At 35.8% G+C, this 23758-nt stretch overlaps 1 protein-coding gene across 1 annotated transcript in view; it reads right to left on the bottom strand.

Moving 5' to 3' along the window:
- Positions 1 to 314: 314 nt before the first annotated feature.
- Positions 315 to 23758, bottom strand: part of TRIM23 (tripartite motif containing 23) — a 39795-nt gene continuing 16351 nt past the window's right edge. The window contains exons 7-11 of the mRNA XM_077773587.1: positions 22473 to 22607; positions 10981 to 11110; positions 10126 to 10236; positions 5274 to 5398; positions 315 to 2589 (exon numbers count right to left, since the gene is read on the bottom strand). Coding sequence (XP_077629713.1) covers positions 2410 to 2589; positions 5274 to 5398; positions 10126 to 10236; positions 10981 to 11110; positions 22473 to 22607 — 681 coding nt within the window. The 3' untranslated portion in view covers positions 315 to 2409. The remainder of the gene's footprint in view (positions 2590 to 5273; positions 5399 to 10125; positions 10237 to 10980; positions 11111 to 22472; positions 22608 to 23758) is intronic.

Below are 23758 nucleotides of genomic sequence, written 5' to 3'. Positions count from 1 at the left end.
TCTAAAATAGTTACTTGAAATTCAAAAAGCATGAGTTTCATTTTAATGCAAAATTTTAGTTCTCCCTTCAAAACACTAGCTATAATACTCATTTTAAGTGTAACTTACCTTGCAACTACAGAATAAGTTATTTCTAAATCTTTAATAAGCTACAACGCAAATTTGACATGCAAGTCAATCCCTACTCCATTTTGTTTTCTTTTTCTTAACCACAGCATAAATTACTTTTTTAATTGATTACTAGCTATACTATACTACTAGATAGATGGTACATGAAACAGAGTTTTTGTAATAATAATAGGACTTCTTTAGAATGATTTTAACATTTTATTGCTGCCTATATGCAATGCAAATAATGGCTTCTGGTGATAATAAAGCATTCCGGAATTATACACCAGGGCTACACACTTGTGAAACCTGCTTTACATAAACCATACAATAATATTTAGGCTTAATACAGAAATTCAAAGCTAGGAGGCAAATCCAAATAGACTGTACTTAAAATATCTCTCATTATTAAATTTGACATTTCCCAGAGGGAACTAGCACAGTCTTAACTAATGATCGGTAAAAGAATACAACCACAAATAGTAATAAGAGCCTGAGAAAAATATTTCTTAAAAAAAAAAGCAAACACAATTATGTACATTATAATCAGGTCTAAGCACAATTTTTACACTGTGTTTAATAATATGCTAAGAATGTGAATTACAAAGTTTAGCAAAATTGGTGAAGTAAACTTAATAATTTACAAGAAGAAAAACATGTTTACATGTTAGTGTTAGACTTTTTTTCAATTACCTAGTAGAGAAAACAGTTCAAGGGCTCACAGGCAAATGTTAACACATTTTTTATTTTTCACAGTTATTGTAACCAAATATTAAATAATTTAATTCATAAGTATTATATGCACAAATTACACTTGTAACAGCATGACTTTTACTTGAAAACTAAAGGATGAAATATTTACTTATTTACACACTGCCCATAACACTGATGGACTTTGGTTTTTAATGCTTTGTTTTCTAAAAGTTATGCTGTTTATTTTTAACAAACAAAAATACATCTGAAGAGACTGAACCAAAACAGTGCCACTTAAGACTCACATTTCCTAGCAATTGAACTAATAAGACAGGATTCAACTTCATCTGTAAGGATGAAGAGCATTTAATAAAAAATAGAATCCAATCTAGCATGTTTAAATATAAATCGTACTACCGTGAGTATCCTTAAATGAAAAATAAAAAACACAAAATCTTAAAACTTTTACAACACTGCATAATAAATGTGAGTAAACTTTCTAAACATTTCTTACCCTTCCTTAGACACATTCTTTCTCAGTAACTTTTCAAGGCCTTATCATGAAGAGCCGTGGTAACATTTTATTGTCAAGATAAATGCACTTATTTTGGGAAAGCATTTAACATGACTGACTCTCCACTGTTTAAATGCCTTCTCTAAAGATAAATGTAGTTTTCTACTTCGACCTCTTTTACTTAAAGTCAACCCTGGTTCTATGCATAACTTACTACATTTTACCTATAGTCATTCCCACTAAGGATGCAATATTATTTTTAAAAGGAACTCTATTAACTACTTTAAACATGTTGAAAAATGGAAAGACCAATTTAGAGCTGTGTCATAGGAAATAATATAACCAGGTTCAACCCTGGAAATGGGTCTTTCATAAAAGAAGATTAACTATAACATAACTTTCACAGTTTTATTATTCTGCAGTTTAATACTAATCTGACAATCATACCTAGTTAGATAGCATGTCATCTGACTCTGGGTTTTATACAAAAGGGCTTAGGAGAAAGTTTTAATAAAACACTATAAAATACTAATTTTTTGTAGCTTATAGTTCTTAGCATTAAAGATGTTCTGTTATATTGAACATAAAAGTAAAGTAATCCTATTACCCAAAGATGCAGTTAGGATTCTATTTAATTAAGTCATTGGTGTTTTGCTATTAAACACTGCCAAAATCCAGTGAAAAGGCAAGTTAAAGAAGCAGCTGTGTTTCACTTGCTTCACAAACTTTGCATTAGGCACTCGGTTGGCTATTCTTTTTTCACTGAAAATAAACTTTCACTTACCCTTTCTCTATGACTACTTCTTTCCCAACACAGGGATCTCATATAATGTGAAAAACTTAAAGAACAAATGTACATTTTAAAAAATGTATATTCAAGAAGTCCCTATTTAATGCAATTTAATCTGCTCAATGAAATGTTTAAATTTTACTACAGAATAATTTTTTTCAAAGCCATACTGTACTGAATTCCCCAACCAAGATTCATTTTAAATATACACCCTAAATAAACTACCTTTGAGATGTAGAATTCCTTATATTATGTGCAAAATAACTCTTAACCACAAAAGTTTAAATAACTGCTCCATTTAAAATCAAGCAACATCCAGTACTCCAGCAGCCACAAGTTGTCGTGAGAGCCAATCCAACCCTTCATATAGTCCCATACCACTTCGGGCATCACAGCCCTGAATATACCAGCTACGGCCACAGCACAATTTATGCAGACTAAGAAGTTCAGTGATCTCTTCTACTGACAGAGCTCCAGCAACATCCTGAAAGATATACACATAGCAGAATTTTTTTTTTATAATCTGCCCATCAAAATTCTCATTTTCCCAATTATTACTATTTATAAAAGAGTTCCACTGCTGACATTCTAATAGAAGCCTAAAGTTAAAACCTAGATTCGCCTTTCAGTGATTAGTAAGCAGAGAGAAAAGTTTTGATGAATATAATTTATAATACAGTCTATAAGAATAGCCTTACAAGTGAAATGAGTAAAGGCCATGCAGCCTGAATGAAAACTACCTGCATCAGAAAGCATCAAATCAACTTAAAAAGATTAACGTGTATCACAAAAACGGCTCATTCACAGAATTTATACAATGAACAGTTACTAAACTCCCACTCCAAATACTCAACAGCCCTACTTCCCAAAAGCGACCATGCTATAAAGGTCATCCAAATAAACACAAACCTACTTTAGTTTTTTGTGTGTTTTACTTAATACTTATCTTGAGGATAGGTATCTTTCCATTATCTGGACAAGCACATTTTCTACATTTTTTAACATCTGAAGTGCATTCCACGGTGTAGATGCAACTTAATTTTTTTTTTTTCAAATAGTTTATTGTCAAGTTGGTTTCCATTTAATACCCAATGCTCATCCCCACAAGTGCCCTCCTCCATGCCCATCTACCCCCTCCCCCCACACCCATGAGTCCTCAGTTTGTTCTCAGCATTCAAGAGTCATGGTTTGCCTCTCTCCCTTTCCCCCACCATTTCCCCCCTTCTCCCCCATGGTCCTCCATTAAGTTCCTCCTAATCCTCCTATACGTGCGAATATTATGTGCAAAATAACTTATGATATTTGTCCTTTTCTGCCTGACTTATTTCGCTAAGCATAACACCCTCAACGTCCATCCATGTTGCTACACATGGCCAGATTTCATTCTTTCTCATTGCCACGTAGTATTCCATGGTATAGATAAACCACATCTTCTTGATCCATTCGTCCGTTGATGGACACTTAGGCTCTTACCATGTTTTAGCTATTGTTGAGGCAACTTAATTTTCTTAACCATTACTATACTTAATATTTAGACTGAAGTCCTGTGTGTTTACGTACTATTACAAATACATACGTGTACATTTGTAATGTATTTTTATTTACATTTGCAATATTATCTGTAAAATAACCTTAGGATATTTGTCTGCAGAATACATTAGTAGAGGTAGAATTACAAGGTAAAAGGGTATATGCATCTAAAATTTTGACAGGTGTGGTACTGCCAAAATGCTCTCCAAGAAAATGTCTCCATTTAATAACCACAGCAACAGTATATGTGAGTCTGAAGATTATCAAATTTTTATCGTTAACAATGTAAGTGGAAAATGATATTTCACATTGCCTTATTTGTATGTTTTTAAAATTTTTTTTAATGTTTAGTTACTTTTGAGAGAGTGAGAGAGCACAGGGGAGGGGCAGAGAGAGAAGGAGAAACAGAATACTAAGCAGGCTCTGAGCTGTCAACTGACGGGCTTGAAATGAGCCAAGGTCAGATACTTAACCAACTGAGCCACCCAGGTGCCCCTGCATGTTTTATAGTAAGTAAAATGTATCTTCTCTTAATAGTTCACCTTTTTATTTTTTATTAAGAGGAAAATCCTTTATTCTTCATCCTACCCTTTGCCTCTCTACTGCACTTGAAAGCATGCTCGTCCTCCTACAAAGCATAGATCAAGATCTAGGAATCTGCAGCTTCTCCCTATCCTTCACCTTCCCCCATTCAGTCACCAAATTCTAACAAATCTACCTTCATAAAGTCTCTTCAGTCTGCTTCCACCCTTCTATTCCTTTAACTGGGGATCTTATTAACCCTCTCACTTGAATTACAGCAGCAACTTACTGCATCTGCCTGTCTCCATTACCTTGCCCGTGGTTAATTCTATATCCTAACAGACAACAGTCCTAAAACACAGATAAGAGTCCAAAAACCTTTTGTTGGTTTTCCTCTGTCATAGATTAAATCCTAAATTTCTAGTCCAGACCTCATCTGTTATTCTAGAATTTCTTCATCCTCTACCTGTCCCTCCCACATACATCTGCTTCTGCTCCCTAAAAATGCTCATGCTTTTATTTTCTCTGCCTGCAATGTTCTTTCTTTCATATACTAACTGACAGTCCGAGCCATAATTTCAACTCAGAACCTACATTTTACAAATCTTTACAAGATGCCACCTTTAAACTACTCCATTTTCTCATAACATATTGTTAATATTACTGAAGGTACTTACCAGTTTTCTATGTATTAAAATCTATACATTCACTTACTTGTTTACATCCATATATACGAGTTTCTTTTTTTATAAAGTTTATTTATTTTGAGAGAGAGAGAGAGAGCAGGGAAGGGACACAGAGAGGGAGAGAGAGAATCGCAAGCAGGCCCTGCACTGTCAAGGCTCAATCCTGTGGGATCATGACCTGAACTGAGAGCAAGAGTCACACATTTAACTGACTGAGCCACTAAGGTGTCCGTAGGAGTTTCTGGAAGCATCAGCTACCTTTTTCGATACCAACCAAGTATAGCATTTTTCACATAGGCTATATTCAAAATACTCAGCAGAAACTTGATAAATATCTATTGAATTATCTCTGTTTTGAAATCTTTCCAGTTATCGTAGGACATATAATGCACAGAACTAAAGTAAGTATTCTGAAATACAAACGTGTTACCTGTTTGTTAGCAAAAATCAGGAGCAAAGCATCTCGGAGTTCTTTTTCTGTTAACAACTTTGCAAGTTCACTGTGTGCTTCACTAACTCTGTCTCTATGACTGCTGTCAACAACAAATACAACAGCTAGCCAAATAAAAAAAAAAAAATCTAATTAGTCATTTGCTAACTTTAGGTAAATGAACCAAATATTTTAATGCTCTTGTTATTACATTATGGTTAGTCTACTATCTACTATGTTTTTCAGAAAGGCTACTCTCTTATAACAGCAACTAGCAATACTTAAGAGTATTGCTTTACAGGGTTCATATAACTTTTCAGCTCTCTTCATTTCTCCTTCTATAACAGGATTTACCACACTTGTTCTATCAAACACAAATTGTGTAAATGAATTAATATTTTTCTAATAAAAAATATACATCTCACGATCTCCCTACTGATGCTACTTCTTTTAAGTTTCTATTTTAATTCACCTGATGCTCATCACAATAAGTGTACTCTTGAATCCTCATCACCTATTTCACCTATCCCCCCACCCACCTCCCCTCTAGTGACCATCAGTTTGTTCTCTATAGTTAAGAGTCTATTTCTTGGTTTGTCCCTCTCTTTTCTCCCCCTCATTTGTTTCTTAAACTCTACATGAGTGAAATCATAGTATTTTTCTCTGAGCTCTTTCACTTAGCATTATACTCTCTAGCTCCACCCACGTCATTGCAAATGCCAAGATTTCATTTTCTCTGTCTGAGTATATTCCATTACATGTATAGGTACACACACACACACCATGTCTTTATCCATTAATCAGTGGATACTTGGACTGTTTCCATAATTTGGCTATTATAGATAATGCTGCTATAAATATCAGGGTTCATGTATTCCTTTGAATTAGTATTTTTGTATTCTTTGGGTAAACACCTAGTAGTGTGATTGCTGGATCATAGGGTAGTTCTATTTATAACTTCTGGAGGAAACACCATTCTGTTTTCCAGAGTGCCTGCACCAGTTTACATTCCCATCAGCAGTGCAAGAGGGTTCCTTTTTTCTCCACATCCTTGCCAACATCTGTTGTTTCTTGTGTTGTTGATAGTAGCCATTCTGACAGATATGAGGTGTTATCTTATTGTAGTTTTGATCTGCATTTCCCTGATTATAAGTGATGATGAGCATCTTTTCATGTGACATATAGATCATGCTGGCGATCTATATGTCTTCTTTGAAGAAATGTCTGTTCATGTCTTCTGTAAATTTTTTAGTTGGATTATTTGGTTTCTGGGTGTTGAGTTGTAGAAGTTCTTTATATATTTTGGATACTAACCCCTTATCAGCTATGTCATTTGTAAATATCTTCTCCCATTCCATAGGCTGCCTTTTAGTTTTGTTAATTTATCCTTTGCTGTACAGGAGCTTTTTATTTTGATGTAGTCCTTGTAATTTTTCCTTTTGTTTCTCTTGCAAAATTACTATGGCCAACATCAGAGAAATTACTATCTGTATTCTTTTCTAGGATTTTTATATTTGTAGTTCTCACATTTTGGTCTTTAATCCATTTTGAATTTATCTTGATGCATGGTTTAAGAAAATGGTCCAGTTTTCCTAACTAAAGAGATTAGCTTTTCCCATTGGATATTCTTTCCTGCTTTGTCCAATATTAGTGGAGCATAATAGTTGTGGGTTCATTTTGGGGATCTCTCTTCTGTTCCACTCATGTATTTGTCTATTTTTCTGCCAGTACCATACTTTTTTGATTATTAAAGCTTTGTAATATAACTTAGAGTCCAAAATGTGATGTCTCCAGCTTTTCTTTTCTTTTTCAAGATTGCTTTGGTTATTTGGGGTCTCCTGAGGTCCCATACAGATTTTAGGACTGTTTGTTCCAGCTCTGTGAAAATGTTGATGGTATTTTGATAGGTACTGCATTAAATGTGTAGACTGCTTTGGGTAGTATGGACATTTTAACAATATGTTTTCTTCCAGTCCGTGAGCATGGGATGTGTTTCCATTTCTCTGTGTCATCTTCTATGTCTTTCATCAGTGTTTTATACTTTTCAGAGTACAGGTCTTTCATCTGTTTAGTTAGGTTTACCCCTAAGTATCTTATTATTTTGGGTGCAATTATAAATGGGATTATTAATTTCTCTTTCTGCTGCATCATTATTGGTGTATAGAGATGCAACAGATTTCTGTTGATTTTGATTTTGTATTCTACAATACATAGAATACATTTGATTTTGTATTCTACGACTTTACTGACTTCATTTATCAGTTTTTTGGTGGAGTCTTTGGATTTTCTATGTATAGTATCATGTCACCAGCAAACAGTGAAAGTTTTACTTCTTCCTTACTGTTTTAGATGCCTTTTATTTCCTGTTTTGTCTTATTGCTGTGGCTAGGCCTTCCAGTACTATGTTGAATAAAAGTGGGGACAGTGGACATCCTTATCTTGTTCCTGACCTTCGAGGAAAGGTTCTCAGTTTTTCCCCATTGAAGATGATGTTAGCTGTGGATTTTTCATAGATGGGTTTTATTAAGTTGGGGTAAGTTCCCCCTAAACATACTTTGTTGAGGGCTTTTATCATAAATAGATGTACTTTATTAAGTGCTTTTTTGCATCTATTAAAATGATCATTTTTTTTTTAATTTTAATGCTTTATTTCTGAGAGAGAGAGAGAGAGCGAGCGAGCACAGGGGAGGGTCAGAGAGAGAGGAAGACACAGAATCTGAAACAGGCTCCAGGCTCTGAGCTGTGAGCACAGAGCCTGACGCGGGGCTCAAACCCACAAACCATGAGACCATGACCTGAGCCGAAGTCAGCCGCTCAACTGACTGAGCCACCCAGGCGCCCCACTGATCGTGTTTCTTATCCTTTCTGTTATTGATGTGATTTATCATGTTGAGTGATTTGTGAATACTGAACCACACTTGCAATCCAGGAATAAATCCCATTTTGTCATGGTGAATGATTCTTTTAATGTACTGTTGGATTCAGTTTGCTAGTTTTTTTTTTTTAGTTTTTTTTTATGTTTTATTTATTTCTGAGACAGAGAGAGACAGTGTGAACAGGGGAGGGTCAGAGAGAGAGAGGGAGACACAGAATCCGAAACAGGCTCCAGGCTCTGAACTAGCTGGTAGCACAGAGCCCGATGTGGGGCTTGAACCCACGAACTGTGAGATCATGACCTGAGTCGAAGTCAGACGCTTAACCAACTGAACCACCCAGATGCCCCAGTTTGCTAGTATTTTGTACAGGATTTTTTGCATCTGTGTTCAGAGATATTGGCTTGATATTTTAAAAAGATATATAAGATAAAAAAGATATTTTTCTTTTTTAGTGGGATCCATCTGGTTTTAGTATCAGGGTAATGCTGGCCTCATAGAATGAATATGGAAGTTTTCCTTCCTATTCTCTTTTTTGGAATGGTTTGAGAAGTATAGGTACTAACTTGTCTTTAAATGTTTGGTAGATTTTGCCTGTGAAGCCATCTATCTGGTCCTGGACTTTTCTTTGGTTTTTGATTACTGATACAACTCCTTCACTGGTATTCAGTATGTTCAAATTTTCTATTTCATCTTCTTTCAGTTTGGGTAGTTTATACGTTTCTAGGAACTTATCCATTTCTAGCTTGTCCAATTTGTTGATGTATAGTTTTTCATAACATTCTCTTATGACTGTGTTTCTGTGTTGTTTGTTGCTATTTCTTTTCTCTCACTTGTGATTTTATTTATTTGGGTCCTTTCTCTATTTTTCTTGGTTAGGCTGGCTAGGGTTTATCCTGGTTTCACTGATATATTCTATTGTTTTTGTTTTGTTTTTTTTTTCATTTCTAAACAATGTATTTATGCTCCAGTTTTATTATTTCCTAACTTCTACTGGTTTGGGGCTTTGTTCTTTTTGTAGCTCCTTTAGGTGTAAGATTAGGTTGTATGAGATTTTTCTTGTTTCTTGAGTAGGACCTGTATTGCTATAAACTTCCCTCTTAGAACCACTTTTGCTGCATCTCAAAGATTTTGAACCATTGTGTTTTCATTTTCATTGGCTTCCATGTACTTTTTTAATTTCTCCTTTTTTTTCCAGGTTAACCCATGCATTGTTTAGTAGCATGTTACTTAACCTCTATGTATCTGTGGTCTTTCCAGATTGTTTCTTGTGGATGACTTCTAGTTTCACAGCAATGTGGTCAAATTAGATGCGTGGTAGAACCTCAATCTTACTCAATTTGTTGAGACTTGTTTTATGGACTATGACACTACTTGTTCTTTGATTTCCATTTCCTTTTCCAAAAGATAGTCTAAATAAATCACTATCTTTATCTTTCCAAAGTATTTTCTCTAGGCACCTAGCACGGCACTTTCCACATACATAAAAATATTACTTAGTTTCTCTCCTAGGTGGAAAGAAGAATGACATATGAAATAGGTGGCATGAACAAAAGCTTCATATTGGGTATAGGCAAAAGCATAGTATGGAGCCCAAATATAAATAAATGTTAGGTGCAATATGTAGTAAAACACATACTGGCCAAAAGCAAACCACTGCAGGTTCTTTTGCAGGTAACTTATTATTAATGGAAATGAAAGAATGGAGCTATTGAGACTCACATAAGAGACTCACATATTGAGACTCAGACTCACATAAACACTAATAATATGTGTTTAACTGTTAAGAACAGCAAGAGGAAAGTACTCTTAGCTGCCATGATATAAATTATGGCCTTTAATGAAATAAACCAAAGCACATATTCCAGTCTTTCCACCTTCACTTCTTAAATAAAATAAACTTAGCTAGTTAAAGCAATTCCATTCAAAATTGGCATCCTAAAATTCTGAAAAATTAAGATACCATTTTTCACTCTTACCTTGGGTATTGAGGTAATAGTGTTTCCACAATGGTCTTAATTTGTGTTTTCCACCTACATCCCAAATAGTGAACTTCAGATTTTTATATTCTACAGTTTCCACATTAAAACCTGTTTTTAAAAAAAGTTACTTTAATATTGAACTTATATTTATAATGAGTAACACATCAAACACAGGTAACCCACTGTTTATAACTGTGGTATACAAATTATCTTCATACAGAGTATCTACTGCTGCCTAACTAACTCCACTCCTAATAAATCTATATGAGGAAAATATACCTTTAACAGCTGTTAGCTGTTAGCTGTCTAACAGCTGTTAGAAACTCCAATAACTGAGTGCTCTGCACCACTCCTACTCCCTCAACCTGACACTCACCAATCCTTTAAGCATTCCAACTATCCCAGTGATACTCTGTTCTTTCCTTTTTTTATGTTTATCTATTTACTTTGAGAGAAATAGAGAGAGAGAGACAGAGAGAGCATGAGCAGTGGAGGGGCAGAGAAAGAGAAAGACAGAGAATCCCTAGCAGGCTCTGTGCTATTAACAAAGAGCCCAACAAAGGGCTCAATCTCACAAATGTTAAGATCATGACCAGTGCTCAAAATAGAGTTTGACACTTAACCGACTGAACCACCCAGGCACCTCTATTCCTTCTAAGTATCTCAGCACCCACATTTCAATCACACAGCCACTGAATCTTGCATTTTTCTCTCTGACATAGTAATGTCTTAGAGCCAGTAAAGAGCCCAGTATTCGATACTGGCATAAGATAAAACCCTCAATAACTCAGCTGTAAGCTAGAGTTTGTCTATAAAATATCCATTAAAGTAAAAAGCAATGCTCATACTTACCAATTGTTGGAATAGGCTGCATGAATTCATCCTGTTTTAACTTAAACAAAATAGTAGTTTTTCCAGCACCATCTAATCCTAATGTAACAACTCGAATTTCCATTTTGGGTCCAATGTGAACTCTATTGTCCTGTAATTTTTAAAAATTTAAATCTTATTTTGATAGAGTTAAAAAATATTAGCATTTATACTTTTATTTATAATACCTTTGTTAATTATTTCATCTACTCATTCCACTGAGAGGAACCTGTATTATTATATTTTTGTATTATTTTGTATTATAATTTTGGTGCACAGATCTAATTCTAACTGAATCAACAAAAACAAAAAACTATAAACCTGTGTTAATGGTGTACAATGTGCAAATATGTAATTTGTGACATCGGTAACAAAAGAATAGGGAGGTGAAGCTATAAAACAATAGTTTTTATATGCAAATGAAGTTAAAATGTTATCACTTTCAAACAGAATATTATAACAAGATGTTCTTTGTAACAGCAATGGTAAACACACAAAAATCCATAAAATATACACAAAAGGAAATGAGAAGGAAATCAAACCATGACACTAAAACATCAATGAGACACAGAAGAGGAAAAGAATGACAAAAATGCTACAAGATATAAACAAAATAAAGAAATAGGAAGGCAATAAGTCCTTACCTATTAATAATAACTTTAAATGAATTAACTCCCCAACAAAAAGGCATGACTAAATGGATAAAAAAACAAGATCTAACAATATGCGCTCTACAAGAGACTCACTTCATTTCTAAGAACACGAGAAGGCTGAAAGTGAAAGAAAAGAAAAAGATAGTCCATGTAAATCATACTCAAAAGAGAACAGAGGTGGCTATCCTAGTAGCAGACAATATAGACTTTAAAATAGACAAAATAGACTTCAGAAACTGTTAATAAGAGACAAAAGGTCATTATATAATCATGAAAGAGTATATTTACAAAGAACATATTACAATTTTGAAAATTTGGATTTTAAATATATGAATAGGGGTGCCAGGGTGGATCAGTCAATTAAGCATACGACTCTGGATTTTGGCTCAGGTCATGATTGCACAGTTTGTGAGACTGAGACATATGTCAAGCTCTGCACTGACAGTGTGGAGCTTGCTTGGGATTCTCCCTCTCCCTCTCTCTCTGCCCCTCCCCTGGTCATGCTCTCTCTTTCTCAAAATAAATAAACTTAAAGTATGTGTGTGTGTGTGTACAGTACACACACACACATGTTATATGTATATGTAACATATATGTTATATGTATACATATATGGATAAAGGTCCCAAACGAGATCCAAAAACAGAAAACTTAGAAGAAAACACAATGCAAAATCTTTTTGACAATAGATTTGGAGTGATTTCCTGGATATGACACCAAAAACACAGTCAACTAAAGCAAAAAAGACAATGGGACCATATCAATCTTAAAAACTTTTGTGAATCAAAGGACACTATCAACAGAGTGAAGAAGCAACCTAAGGAATGGGAAAGAATATTTGCCAATCATGTATCTAATCGTGGATTCCTATCTCGAATATATAAAGAACTCCTACAGCTCAACAACAACAAAAACAACAAAATCAAATAATAAAAATAGGCAAAGGACTTGTACAAAACTTCTGCAAAGAAGATATAACATGGCCAATAAGCATATGAAAAGAAACCCAACATTATTAATCATCAGAGAAATGCAAATCAAAGCCACAATGAGATATCACCTCACACCTATCAGGATGACTACAAGCTAAAACAAGAACAGGAGCACCTGGATGGCTCAGTGGGTTGAGCATGTGACTCTTGTCTTTGGCTTGGGTCATGGTCCCACAGTCCTGGGATTGAGCCATACATCAGACTCTGCACTGAGCATGGAGCCTGCTTAAGATTCTCTCTCTCCCTCTGCCTCTCTCCCCCACTTGTGCACTCTCTCCCTCTCTCTCTAAAATAAAAAATAAACAAAAATTAACATGTATTGGTGAAAATGTGGAGAAACTGCAACTCTTGTGCACCACTGGCAGGAATTACAATATGGTGCAACCACTATGGAAAACAAAATTTCCTCAAAAAAATAATTAAAAATAGAACTACCATATCTAGCTACCTCATTTCTGGATCTATATCCCAAAGAAATGAAAGCAAGATCTCAAAGAAATAACTGAATACCCATGTTCACAGTAACACTGTTCAGAATATCCAAAACATGGAAGCAACCTAAATGTCCATCAGTGGATGAATGCATAAATAAAATGTGTTATATACAAACAATGAATTTTATATTATTCAACCTTAAAACAGAAGAAAATTCTGTCACATGCCACAACATGGGTGAACTTTGAAGATATTATACTAATTGAAATCAGCCAGTCACAAAAAGATAAAATACTATATGGTTCTACTTAAGAGATATCAGAATAGTCAAATTCAAAGAAACAGAAAGGACAACTGTAGTTACCAAGAGGTGGTCAGAGAGGGGGAAAGGGGACTTAGTGTTTATATGGTATGGAGGTTCAGTTTTTCAAAATTAAAATTTCTAGAGATCTGTTTTACACAATTTGAATATACTTAAAATACTGAACCATATAATTAAAAATGGTTATGATGGTAATTTTTAATGTTTTTTACCACACAGCATACAAAAATATGGTGTATATGCACAAAACAGTACCTTGAGGTTGTAAAAGGGAACAGAAAATATCACATACTACTGCTATGGAGTAATCTCCAGGATGTACAAGTACATGAAAAGAACATGGTGGAGAAATGTGTAATGTAGTTTGCCTTTAAATGTGATGACAGGGCATACAAATACATAGATGTATTTCTCTATATTTTTTAAATGATGAACATAAAAAAATTCTTTTTTTATATATAAAAGTTTTAAAGTTTATTTATTTTGAGAGAGAGAGAGAGAGAGAACAAGCATGGAAGGAGCGGAGAGAGAGGGAGAGAAACAGAATCCCAAGCAGGAACCGCACTGTGAGTGCGGAATCCAATGTGGGGCTTGAATTCATGAACCCAAGATCATGATCTGAGCCAAAATCAAGAGTGAGACACTTAGGGGTGCCTGGGTGGCTCAGTCGGTTACGCATCCAACTTGGGCTCAGGTCATGATCTCATGGTTTGTGGGTTCGAGCCCCACGTTGGGCTCTGTGCTGACAGCTAGCTCAGAGCCTAGAGCCTGTTTCAGATTCTGTGTCTCCCTCTCTGATCCTCCCCTGCTCATGCTATCTCTCTCTCAGAAATAAATAAAACATTTAAAAAAATTAAGAAAAAAAAAGAGTGAAACACTTAAATGACTGACCCACCCAGAAGTCCCAAACTAAGAAAATATTCTTAATGGTTTTCTATGAAGAAAGAAGGAAAAATGTGGAGGAGTCAGGGATAGAAGCTAGACTTCTCTAAATAAACTCTTCTTTGTAGATTTGACTTGGACCATGTAAATGTTTCACATAGTTATAAAACAAGATGAAGTTCTGAGGTGGCTGGGTGGCTCAGTCAGTTATATGTCTGACTCTTGATTACAACCCAGGTTATGATCTCACTGTCATGAGATTGTCACCAGCATGGTGCCTGCCTGGCATTCTTTCTCTCTCCCTTTCTTTCTGCCTCTCCCCTGCTTGTATGCATGCTTGCTCTCTCTCTCTCTCTCAAAATAAATAAATGAACATTTCAAAGAGCAAGATTAAGTTAAAAAAAAAAAAAACAGTACCTAAAAAGAGAACGCAAAATGAAACACATGAACCTTTTAAATTAGGGGGGAAAACACTTTAAAAGAGACCAAAACACAACAACCAAATGCCAAGTACAGGCTTTATCTGGTTGGATTCTGTTTCCAGAAACAAACAAAAAAATAATCATCATCATCAGAAGTTTCAAAATCTAACTGGATAATGGTTAATAGTAGAGATTATTAACTTTTTTAGGTTTTATAACAATATTTTGGTTATGTTTTTGAAAAGTCCTTACCTTTTAGACATACACACAAAAATATTTCATAGATGAAATATGTTGGGATTTATTTCAAAACAACCTGGGAGACTGCAAATAGAAAGGGGAGTGGGGGGAAAAGGATGGATGAAGTAAGAAGTTTTTAACTGGGAGTAAAGATGGCAGAGTAGCTTGTCTTGTTCCTGAAACCCAGCTAGATCACCATCAAACCATTTTGAACACCTAGGAAACTGAGGATTGACACAACAATCTGCATACTTTGAACCAGAGAACTTGGCAATATGTGGAGCAGAGAAATGAACTGGTGGAGAGAAAAGCCATGGAGCTCTGGAGGGTAGGGAGCCATTTTCATGGAGAGAGGACAGAGAGAGAAAGAGAAAGGGAGACACTGGAGAAACAGTGAAAATACCTGCAGAGGACTGGACAAGCAACCTCCTCCAAAACGACTGACAAGGAGAAAGTAGAGGGTTTCAATATCACCAGGTTTCTATAAAGACTGGAGTACAGAGTCTGAAGGTTCAGAGCTCAGTGCCTGGCAGTGCTCCAGTGAGGAAGCAAGGTGAACCTCTAGGAGCAGGCAGTGCAGTCTGAGAGGTCTGTGTGCCAAATGGGGAGAACCAGTTTTGCTGCTTGCAGTGCATTCAGTAGATGCCATATGGCCTTCTCGTGGGCACAAGTCCCAGGCAACCCCTGAGAGCAGCCACGTTTGCTGGTATTGGGACAGAGATCCCAGATTGCAGCAAAACCTGGCAGTTGCTATGTGTTGTGATTTACATAAACTCTGAGACTCTGCTGCTGTACTATCATGCAAACATTTTCTGGGACAAGCTAACACCCAGCCATTGCTTCGGAAAATACACTCCCAGAACATCAGCGCAGGTCCAAGCTGTGGGGGTCTCTGAAGTGTGGGGGTTTAAAACACAGCTTCATCTGAGATAAAACTCTGGAAGAAGGCAGCTTGGACACAGTATAAAGGTGGGGAGCATCTGGAACTGAGACAAAGGAGGCTTGATCCCTTATCTGTGAGGACATAAAATTCCTGCACCACAGACCAGAGAGCTGAGTGGAGCCATTTTCACCCCTTGTGAGCATGGGCATGCACAGATCAACCCCGGGGAGCTATGCAATGCCACCAAGTGGAGAACAGAGCCATTATGCCAAGCCTTGCCCACCTGCACTCTCCAGGCACATCCCACAGAAGACCAGCACAAATCACTTCCACCTGCCTATTAATCTACAGATTACAGTGTAATACAAAGTTTCAGTTCTACAGGAAACTGGATGTAACTTCAGATTTCATTCTATTTACTTGTTCATTTGTTCCTTTTCTTTGCTTCTGTTTTTGCTTATGTTGTTTTCTTTTCTCTCTCGGATAAAGAAAGCAAATTTTTTTTAATTTAAAAATTTTTTATATTATTTTATTTTCTTTATTTTATTCTATTATTAAAATTTTTTAACTTTTTTTAAACGTTTATTTTTGAAGGAGGGAGACATAGTGTGAGCGAGGAAGGGACAAAGAGAGAGAGGGAGACACAAGAATCCGAAGCAGGCTTCACGCTCTGAGCTGTCAGCACAGAGCCCAACATGGAGCTCAAACTCACAGTCCATGGAGCATGACCTAGGCCGAAGCTGAATGCTTAACAGACTGAGCCACCCACGTGCCCCTAAGCATTTTTTTTAATTTTTAAAATTTTTTAACCTTTTTTTCTCTTCTCTCTTTTCTATCAAGCTTCTCTCGCAAGCAGAACAAAATACACCTAGGATCTAGCCTCCTTTACTTGATTTTTGTTTTTAATTTTTTAATATTTCCTTTTTATTTTATTTTTTTCTTGCTCCAAAATGACACAATGGAGAAATTTACCCCAAAAGAAAGAACAGCAGAAATGATGGCCAGGGATTTAATCAGCAGAGACATAAGAAGTCTAAACTAAAGTTTAAAACCACAATTATAAGAATACTAGGTAGGGATAATAAAAGCATAGAAGACACCACAGAATCCCTTTCTGCAGAGATAAAAGAACTAAACTCTAGTCAGGCCAAAATTAAAAATGCTATAACTGAGATGCAATTTCAAATGAGTGCCTTGATGGCAAGGATTAGTGAAGCAACAGTGAATCAGTGATACGGAAGATAAAATCATGGAAAATAATGAAGCTGAAAAAAAAAAAAGATGGAAACAAAGGCAAAAGATCATGATACATGACTTAGATAACTCAGCAACTTATTAAAGAAGAGTAACATTCATATCATAAAAGTCCTAAAACATGAAGAGAGAAAAAGGGGGCAGAAGTGCTATATGAGCAAATTACAGCTGAAAACTTTCCAAATTTGGGGAAGGACACAGACATCAAAATCCAAGAAGCACAGAGAACGCCCATTAGATTCAACAAAAAACAATCATCACCAAGGCATATTATAGTTAAATTCACAAAATACACAGACAAGGAAAATATCAGGAAAGCAGCAATGAAAAAAAAGTCCTTAACCTACAAGGGAAGACAGATCAGGTTCTCAGTAGACCTATCCACAGAAATCTGGCAGGCCAGAAAGGAGTGCCAGGATATACTCAATGTGCTGAATCAGAAAAAGATTCAGCCAAGAATTCTTTATCCAGCAAGGCTGTCATTCAAAATAGAAGGAGAGATAAAGAGTTCCCAAACAAAAACTAAAGACGTTTGTGACCACTAAACCAACCTTGCAAGAAATGCTAAGGGGACTATTTGAGTGGAGAAAAACAAAAAGACCAAAAGCAACAAAGACCAGAAAGAACCACAAAACATCACCAGAAGCACCAACTCTACAGGCAACATCAAGGCACTAAATTAATATCTTTTAATAATCACTCTAAATATAAATGAACTAAATGCTCCAAACAAAAGACAAAGAGTATCATAATGGATAAAAATACAAGAACCATCTATATGCTGCCTACAAAAGACTCATTTTAGATTTAGAAGTACCTACAGACTCAAAGTAAGGGATGGAGAATGATCTATCATCCTAACAGATGTCAAAAGAAAGCCAGAGTAGCCATACTTAGACATACCAGATTTTAAAACAAAGACTGTGACAAGAGATGAAGAAGGGCATTATATCATAATAAATGGGTTTATCCACCAAGAAGATCTAACATTTATAAATATTTATGCCCCCAAGATGAAAGCGCCCAAATATATAAATCAATTAATCATAAACATCAAGAAACTCATTGATAATAACATAATAATAGTAGGGGACTTTAACACCCCACTTACAGCAATGGACAGATCATCTAAGCAGAAAATCTAAAAGGAAACAATGGCTTTGAATGACACTGGACTAGAAGGACTTAACAGATATATTCAGAAGATTTCATCCTAACGCAGCAGAATACACAGTCTTCTCCAATGCACATGGAACTTTCTCCAGAATATATCAAATACTGGGTCACAAATCAGCCCTCAACAAATACAAAAATATTGATATCATACCATGCATATTTTCAGACCACAACACTATCACATGAAATCAACCACAAGAAAAAATTTGGAAAGACCAAAAATACATGGAGGTTAAAGAATATGCTATTAAAGAATGAATAGGTTAAACAAGAAATTAAAGAGGAAATTAAGAATTACATGGAAGCCAATGAAAATGAAAACACAGAAGTCCAAAACCCTTGGGATGCAGCTAAGGCAGTCAGAAGAGATAAGTATATAATAATCCAGGCCTTCCTAAAGAAGGAAAAAAGGTCTCAGGTAGACAACCTAAACTTACACCTAACAGAGCTAGAAAAAGAGCAGCAAATAAAGCCCAAAATCAGCAGAAGGGAAATAATAAAGATTAGAGCAGACATCAATATTGAAATTAAAAAAAAAAAAAGTAGAATAGATCAATGAAACTAGGTGCTGGTTCCTTGAAAGAATTTAAAAATTGATGAACACCTAAGCAGATTTATCAAAAAGAAAAAGGAAAGGGTCCAAATAAATAAAATCATGAATTGTAAAGAGGAGGGAGCATGACCAACACCGCAGAAATACAAACCAACAGTAAGAGAATATTACGAGCTATATCCCAACGAACTGGGCAATTTGGAAGAAATGGATAAATTCCTAGAAGCATATAAACTACCAAAACTGAAAAAGGGAGGAACAGAAAATGTGAACAGACCCATAACCGATAAAGAAATTGAATCAGCAACCAAAAATCTTCTAACAATCAAGAGTCTAAGTCCATGGCTTCCCAGAGGAATTCTACCAAACATTTACAGAAAAGTAAATACCTATTCTTTTGAAGCTATTCAAAAAAAATAGAAATGGAAGTACAACTTCCAAACTCATTCTATGAGGCCAGCATTACCCTGATCCTAAAACCAGACAAGACCCCTTCAAAAAGGAGAATTATAGACCAATTTCCCTGATGAACATAGATGCAAAAATTCTCAGCAAGATACTAGCAAATCGAATCCAACAATACTGTAACAGAATTATTTACCATCATCAAATGGGATTTATTCCTGGGCTGCAGGGCTGGTTCAATATCTATAAATCACTCAATGTGATACATCACATTCATAAAGGAAAGGATAAGAACCACATGATCCTCTCAACAGATGCAAAAAAAGCATATGACAAAACACTGCATCCTTTCTTGATAAAAACCCTCAAGAAAACAGGGATAGAAGGAGCATACCTCAACATCATAAAGACCATATGCAAAAGACCCACAGCTAATATTACCGTTAATGGGGAAACACCAAGAGCTTTTCCCCTAAGGTCAGGAACATAATAGGGATATCCACTCTCATGACTGTTGTTCAACCTTGTACTCGAAGTCCTAGCCTCAGCAATCAGAAAACAAAAAGAAATAAAAGCCATCCAAATTGGCAAGGAAGAAGTCAGACATTCACTTTTGGCAGACAACACGATACTCTGCGTGGAAAACTTGAAAACCTCCAACCAAAAACTGTTAGAACTGATACATGAAGTCGCAGGATATGAAGTCAACATACAGAAAGCAGTTTCATTTCTATACACCAATAATGAAGCAGCAGAAAGAGAACTCAAGGAATCAATCCCATTTATAATTGTACCAAAGCCCAGAAGATACCAAGCAATAAACCTAACCAAAGAGGTAAAAGATCTGTATGCTGCAAACTATAGAAACTTATGAAAGAAACTGAAGAATATACAAAGAAACCGAAAAACATTCTATGCTCATGGATTAGAATAATACTGTTAAAATGTCTCTACTACCCAAAATAACCAACACATTCAAGGCAATCCCTATCAAAATAACACCAGTATACTCTGCAGAGCTAGAACAAACAATTCTAAAATTGTTATGGAACCAGAATAGAACTAATATTGAAGAAGAAAACCAAAGCTGGAGGAATCACAATTCCGGACTTCAAATTGTATTACAAAGCTGCAATCATCAAAACAAAATGCTAAGGACACAAAACCAAACACATAGATCAATGAAACAAAATAGAGAACCCAGAAATGGACCCACAGATGTATGGCCAACTAATCTTTGACAAAGCGGCAAAGAAAATCCAATGAAAAAAGACACTCTCTTCAGCAAATGACGTTGGGAAAAGTGAACAGCAACATGCTGAAGGGGATCACTTCCTTAGACCACACACAAAAATAAACTCAAAATTGATGAAAAATCGAAATGTAAGACAGGAAACCATTAAAATCCTAGAGGAGAAAACAGGCAACAACCTCTCTGACCTCAGCCACAGCAACTTCTTACTGGATTATGTCTCTGGAGGCAAGGTAAACAAAAGCAAAAATGAATTATTGGGATCTCACCAAGACAAAAAGCTTCTGCATAGTAAAGAAAACAATCACCAAAACTAAAAAGACAACCAGCAAAATGGGAGAAGATATTTGCAAATGACATATTGAACAAAGGGTTAGCACCCAAAATCTGTAAAGAACATATCAAACTCAACACCCAAAAAAACAAATAATCCAGTGAAAGAAATGGGCAAAAAACATGAACATACGCTTTCAAAGAAGACATCCAGATGGCTAACAGACACCTGAAAAGACGCTCAACATCACTTATCATCAGGAAAATACAAATCAAAACCACAAGATACTACCTCACACCTGTCAGGATGGCTAAAATTAACAACACAGGAAACAACAGATGTTAGAAAGGATGCGGAGAAAGGGGAACAGCCTTGCACTGCTGGTGGGAATGTAAACTGGTGCAGACACTCTGGAGAACAGTATGGATATTCCTCAAAAAATTAAAAAGAGAGCTACCCTACAACCCAGCAAGTGCACTAGTAGGTATTTATTCAAAGGATACAAAAATACAGATTCAAAGGGGCACATGCACCACAATGTTTATAGCAGCACTATTAATAACAGTCAAATTATGGGGGCGCCTGGGTGGCTTAGTGGGTTAAGCGTCCGACTTTCGCTTAGGTCATGATCTCGCGGTTCGTGGGTTCGGGCCCCGCGTCGGGCTCTGTGCTGACTGCCAGCTCAGAGCCTGGAGCCTGTTTCAGTCTGTGACTCCCTCTCTCTCTGACCCTACCCTGCTCACGCTGTCTCTCTCTCTCCTAGAAATAAATAAAACATTAAAAAAAAAATTAAAAAAAAAAATAACAGTCAAATTATGGAAAGAGCTCAAATGTACATCAAGTGACGAAAAGATAAAGAAGACGTGGTGCATATATATACAATGGAATACTACTTGGTGATCAAAAAGAATGAAATCTTGCTACTTACAACAATGTGGATGGAACGAGAATGTATTTTTTAAATTTTTTTTTTACATTTATTTATTTTTGAGAGACAGAGAGAGCCAGAGCACAAATGGAGGAGGGGCAAAGAGAGAGGGAGACAAAAAATCTGGAGCAGGCTCCAGACTCCGAGCTGTCAGCACAGAGCCTGACGCGGGGCTCAAACTCACAAACTATGAGATCATGACCAGAGCCAAAGTCAGCCGCTTAACTGACTGAGCCATCCAGGTACCCCAAAGAACAAGAATGTATTATGCTAGGAGAAATAAGCTAGTCAGAGACAGAAAAATATCATATGATTTCACTCATATGTGGAATTTAAGAAACAAAATGTGAAAGTAAGGGAAAGAAAAATAAGATAAAAACAGAGCAGTAGGCAGGCAAACCATAAGAAGTTCTTAAATACGGAGAACAAACTAAGGGTTGCTGGAGGTGAGGAGAGTGGGGAATGGCTAAATGGGTGATGGGCATTAAGGAGAGCACTTGTTAGGATGAGCAGTGAGTGTTATATAAAAGTGATGAATCACTAAATTCTACTCCTGAAACAATTATTACACTATGTTAACTAACTTGGATTTAAATAAAGGAAAAAAACGTTTTTAATCATCAAAGTAGATGCTGGATACAGGGAGATTCATTATACTACTTTCTATTTTCCACTGATGAAAGTTAAAAAAAAAAAAAACAACTATGAATTTCTTAGTTGTCTCTTCAACCTGATTATCAGGGAATACAAAACAATCATAATTTGTCAGAAACCATACCTAAAAATGACATACAGTACATTACCTTTGTAAAAGTGACAGGGATGCTGGCATCCAACTGAATATGATCTGCAACCTCTGTAAACTGCTGCTGCTGTTTTTGCAATGTTTCCAGTAACCTGGTAATTTCTTGTTTTGCCAAAACAACTCTACAATCATCCTAGAAAAGGAATACAGTTTTCCTGTAAACTTATTACAGAAATAAGGAAAAAAGAGATATCACCAAAACTCAAGAAAAGTTCATTTAACATTATAGTATTCAAAGTTAACTTACATGTAAGTTTAACCAGGATGATAATAATAAATGGGCATTAATAAATAATTTAAGACCCTTTCAAGAGAAGAATGGATAAATAAATTGTGGTATATTCACAAAGGCCACATTATACCACAATGAGAATGAGCCACAATTACACCTGATGTGAATTTCACAATGTCAAATAAAAGAAGAAATGACATGAGTTCATTCTGTATGTTTTCATTTTTACTAATCACCAAAACAGACAAAAGTAAGATATGCATTTGAAATCAGGTTTATCCTTAGTGGGGAATGCAGGTAGTTATTAGAAGGAAGTCTGAGGAGCTTCTCAGTGTGCTGGTAATGTTCTGTTACTTGATCTGGATGCTAGTTATTCAGCAACCAGCCAGGTGAACACTTATGAACACATTTCTGTATGTATATTCTACTTATATTTTTAATGTTTATTATTTTATTTTGAGAGCAAGAGAGAGTAAGTATAAGTGGGGGAGGGGCAGAGAGAAAGGGAGTGAGATAGAATCCCAAGCAGGCTCAGCACTGCCAGCACAGAACCCTGAACTCACAAATTGTGAGATGATGACCTGAGCCGAAATTAAGAGTTAGATGCCTAGCCAACTGAGTGCCCAGGCACCCCCGTACATTGTACTTATTTATAAAGGTTTTTAAATAATTTATGACATATATGTATTGGTTTTTTAAAAAATGGACTACAAGTCAAATGGAGAAGTTTCTCTCTCCCTCTAGATCACCAAACTCTTTCTTCAAAGTCAAGCACTTTCCAGTTTCTCCAACATTATTCCAGAGGTATTCTACACAGGTACCAATATATTCTTCCTAAGACAGAGATCTCCAAACAATATGTAAGCTCCATGAAAGCAGCAGTATTTACAGTTTTTCCTCACTGACGCATATTTATATAAGTTGATAATCAACTAACAAACTTTGCTTATAAGTTACCTGTTGTTCTAGCTGTTGAGAACAAAAACCTTCAAGAAATTCCTGCTTCAACTCTCTCATGCCCCAAATACAAACAAATCCTATTAGATAACCTG

Source organism: Crocuta crocuta, unplaced genomic scaffold (genome assembly GCF_008692635.1).
Source record: "Crocuta crocuta isolate KB4526 unplaced genomic scaffold, BGI_CrCroc_1.0 scaffold383, whole genome shotgun sequence".
NCBI classification, from domain to species: Eukaryota; Metazoa; Chordata; class Mammalia; order Carnivora; family Hyaenidae; genus Crocuta; species Crocuta crocuta.
This window is presented reverse-complemented; position numbering and strand designations above follow the sequence as displayed.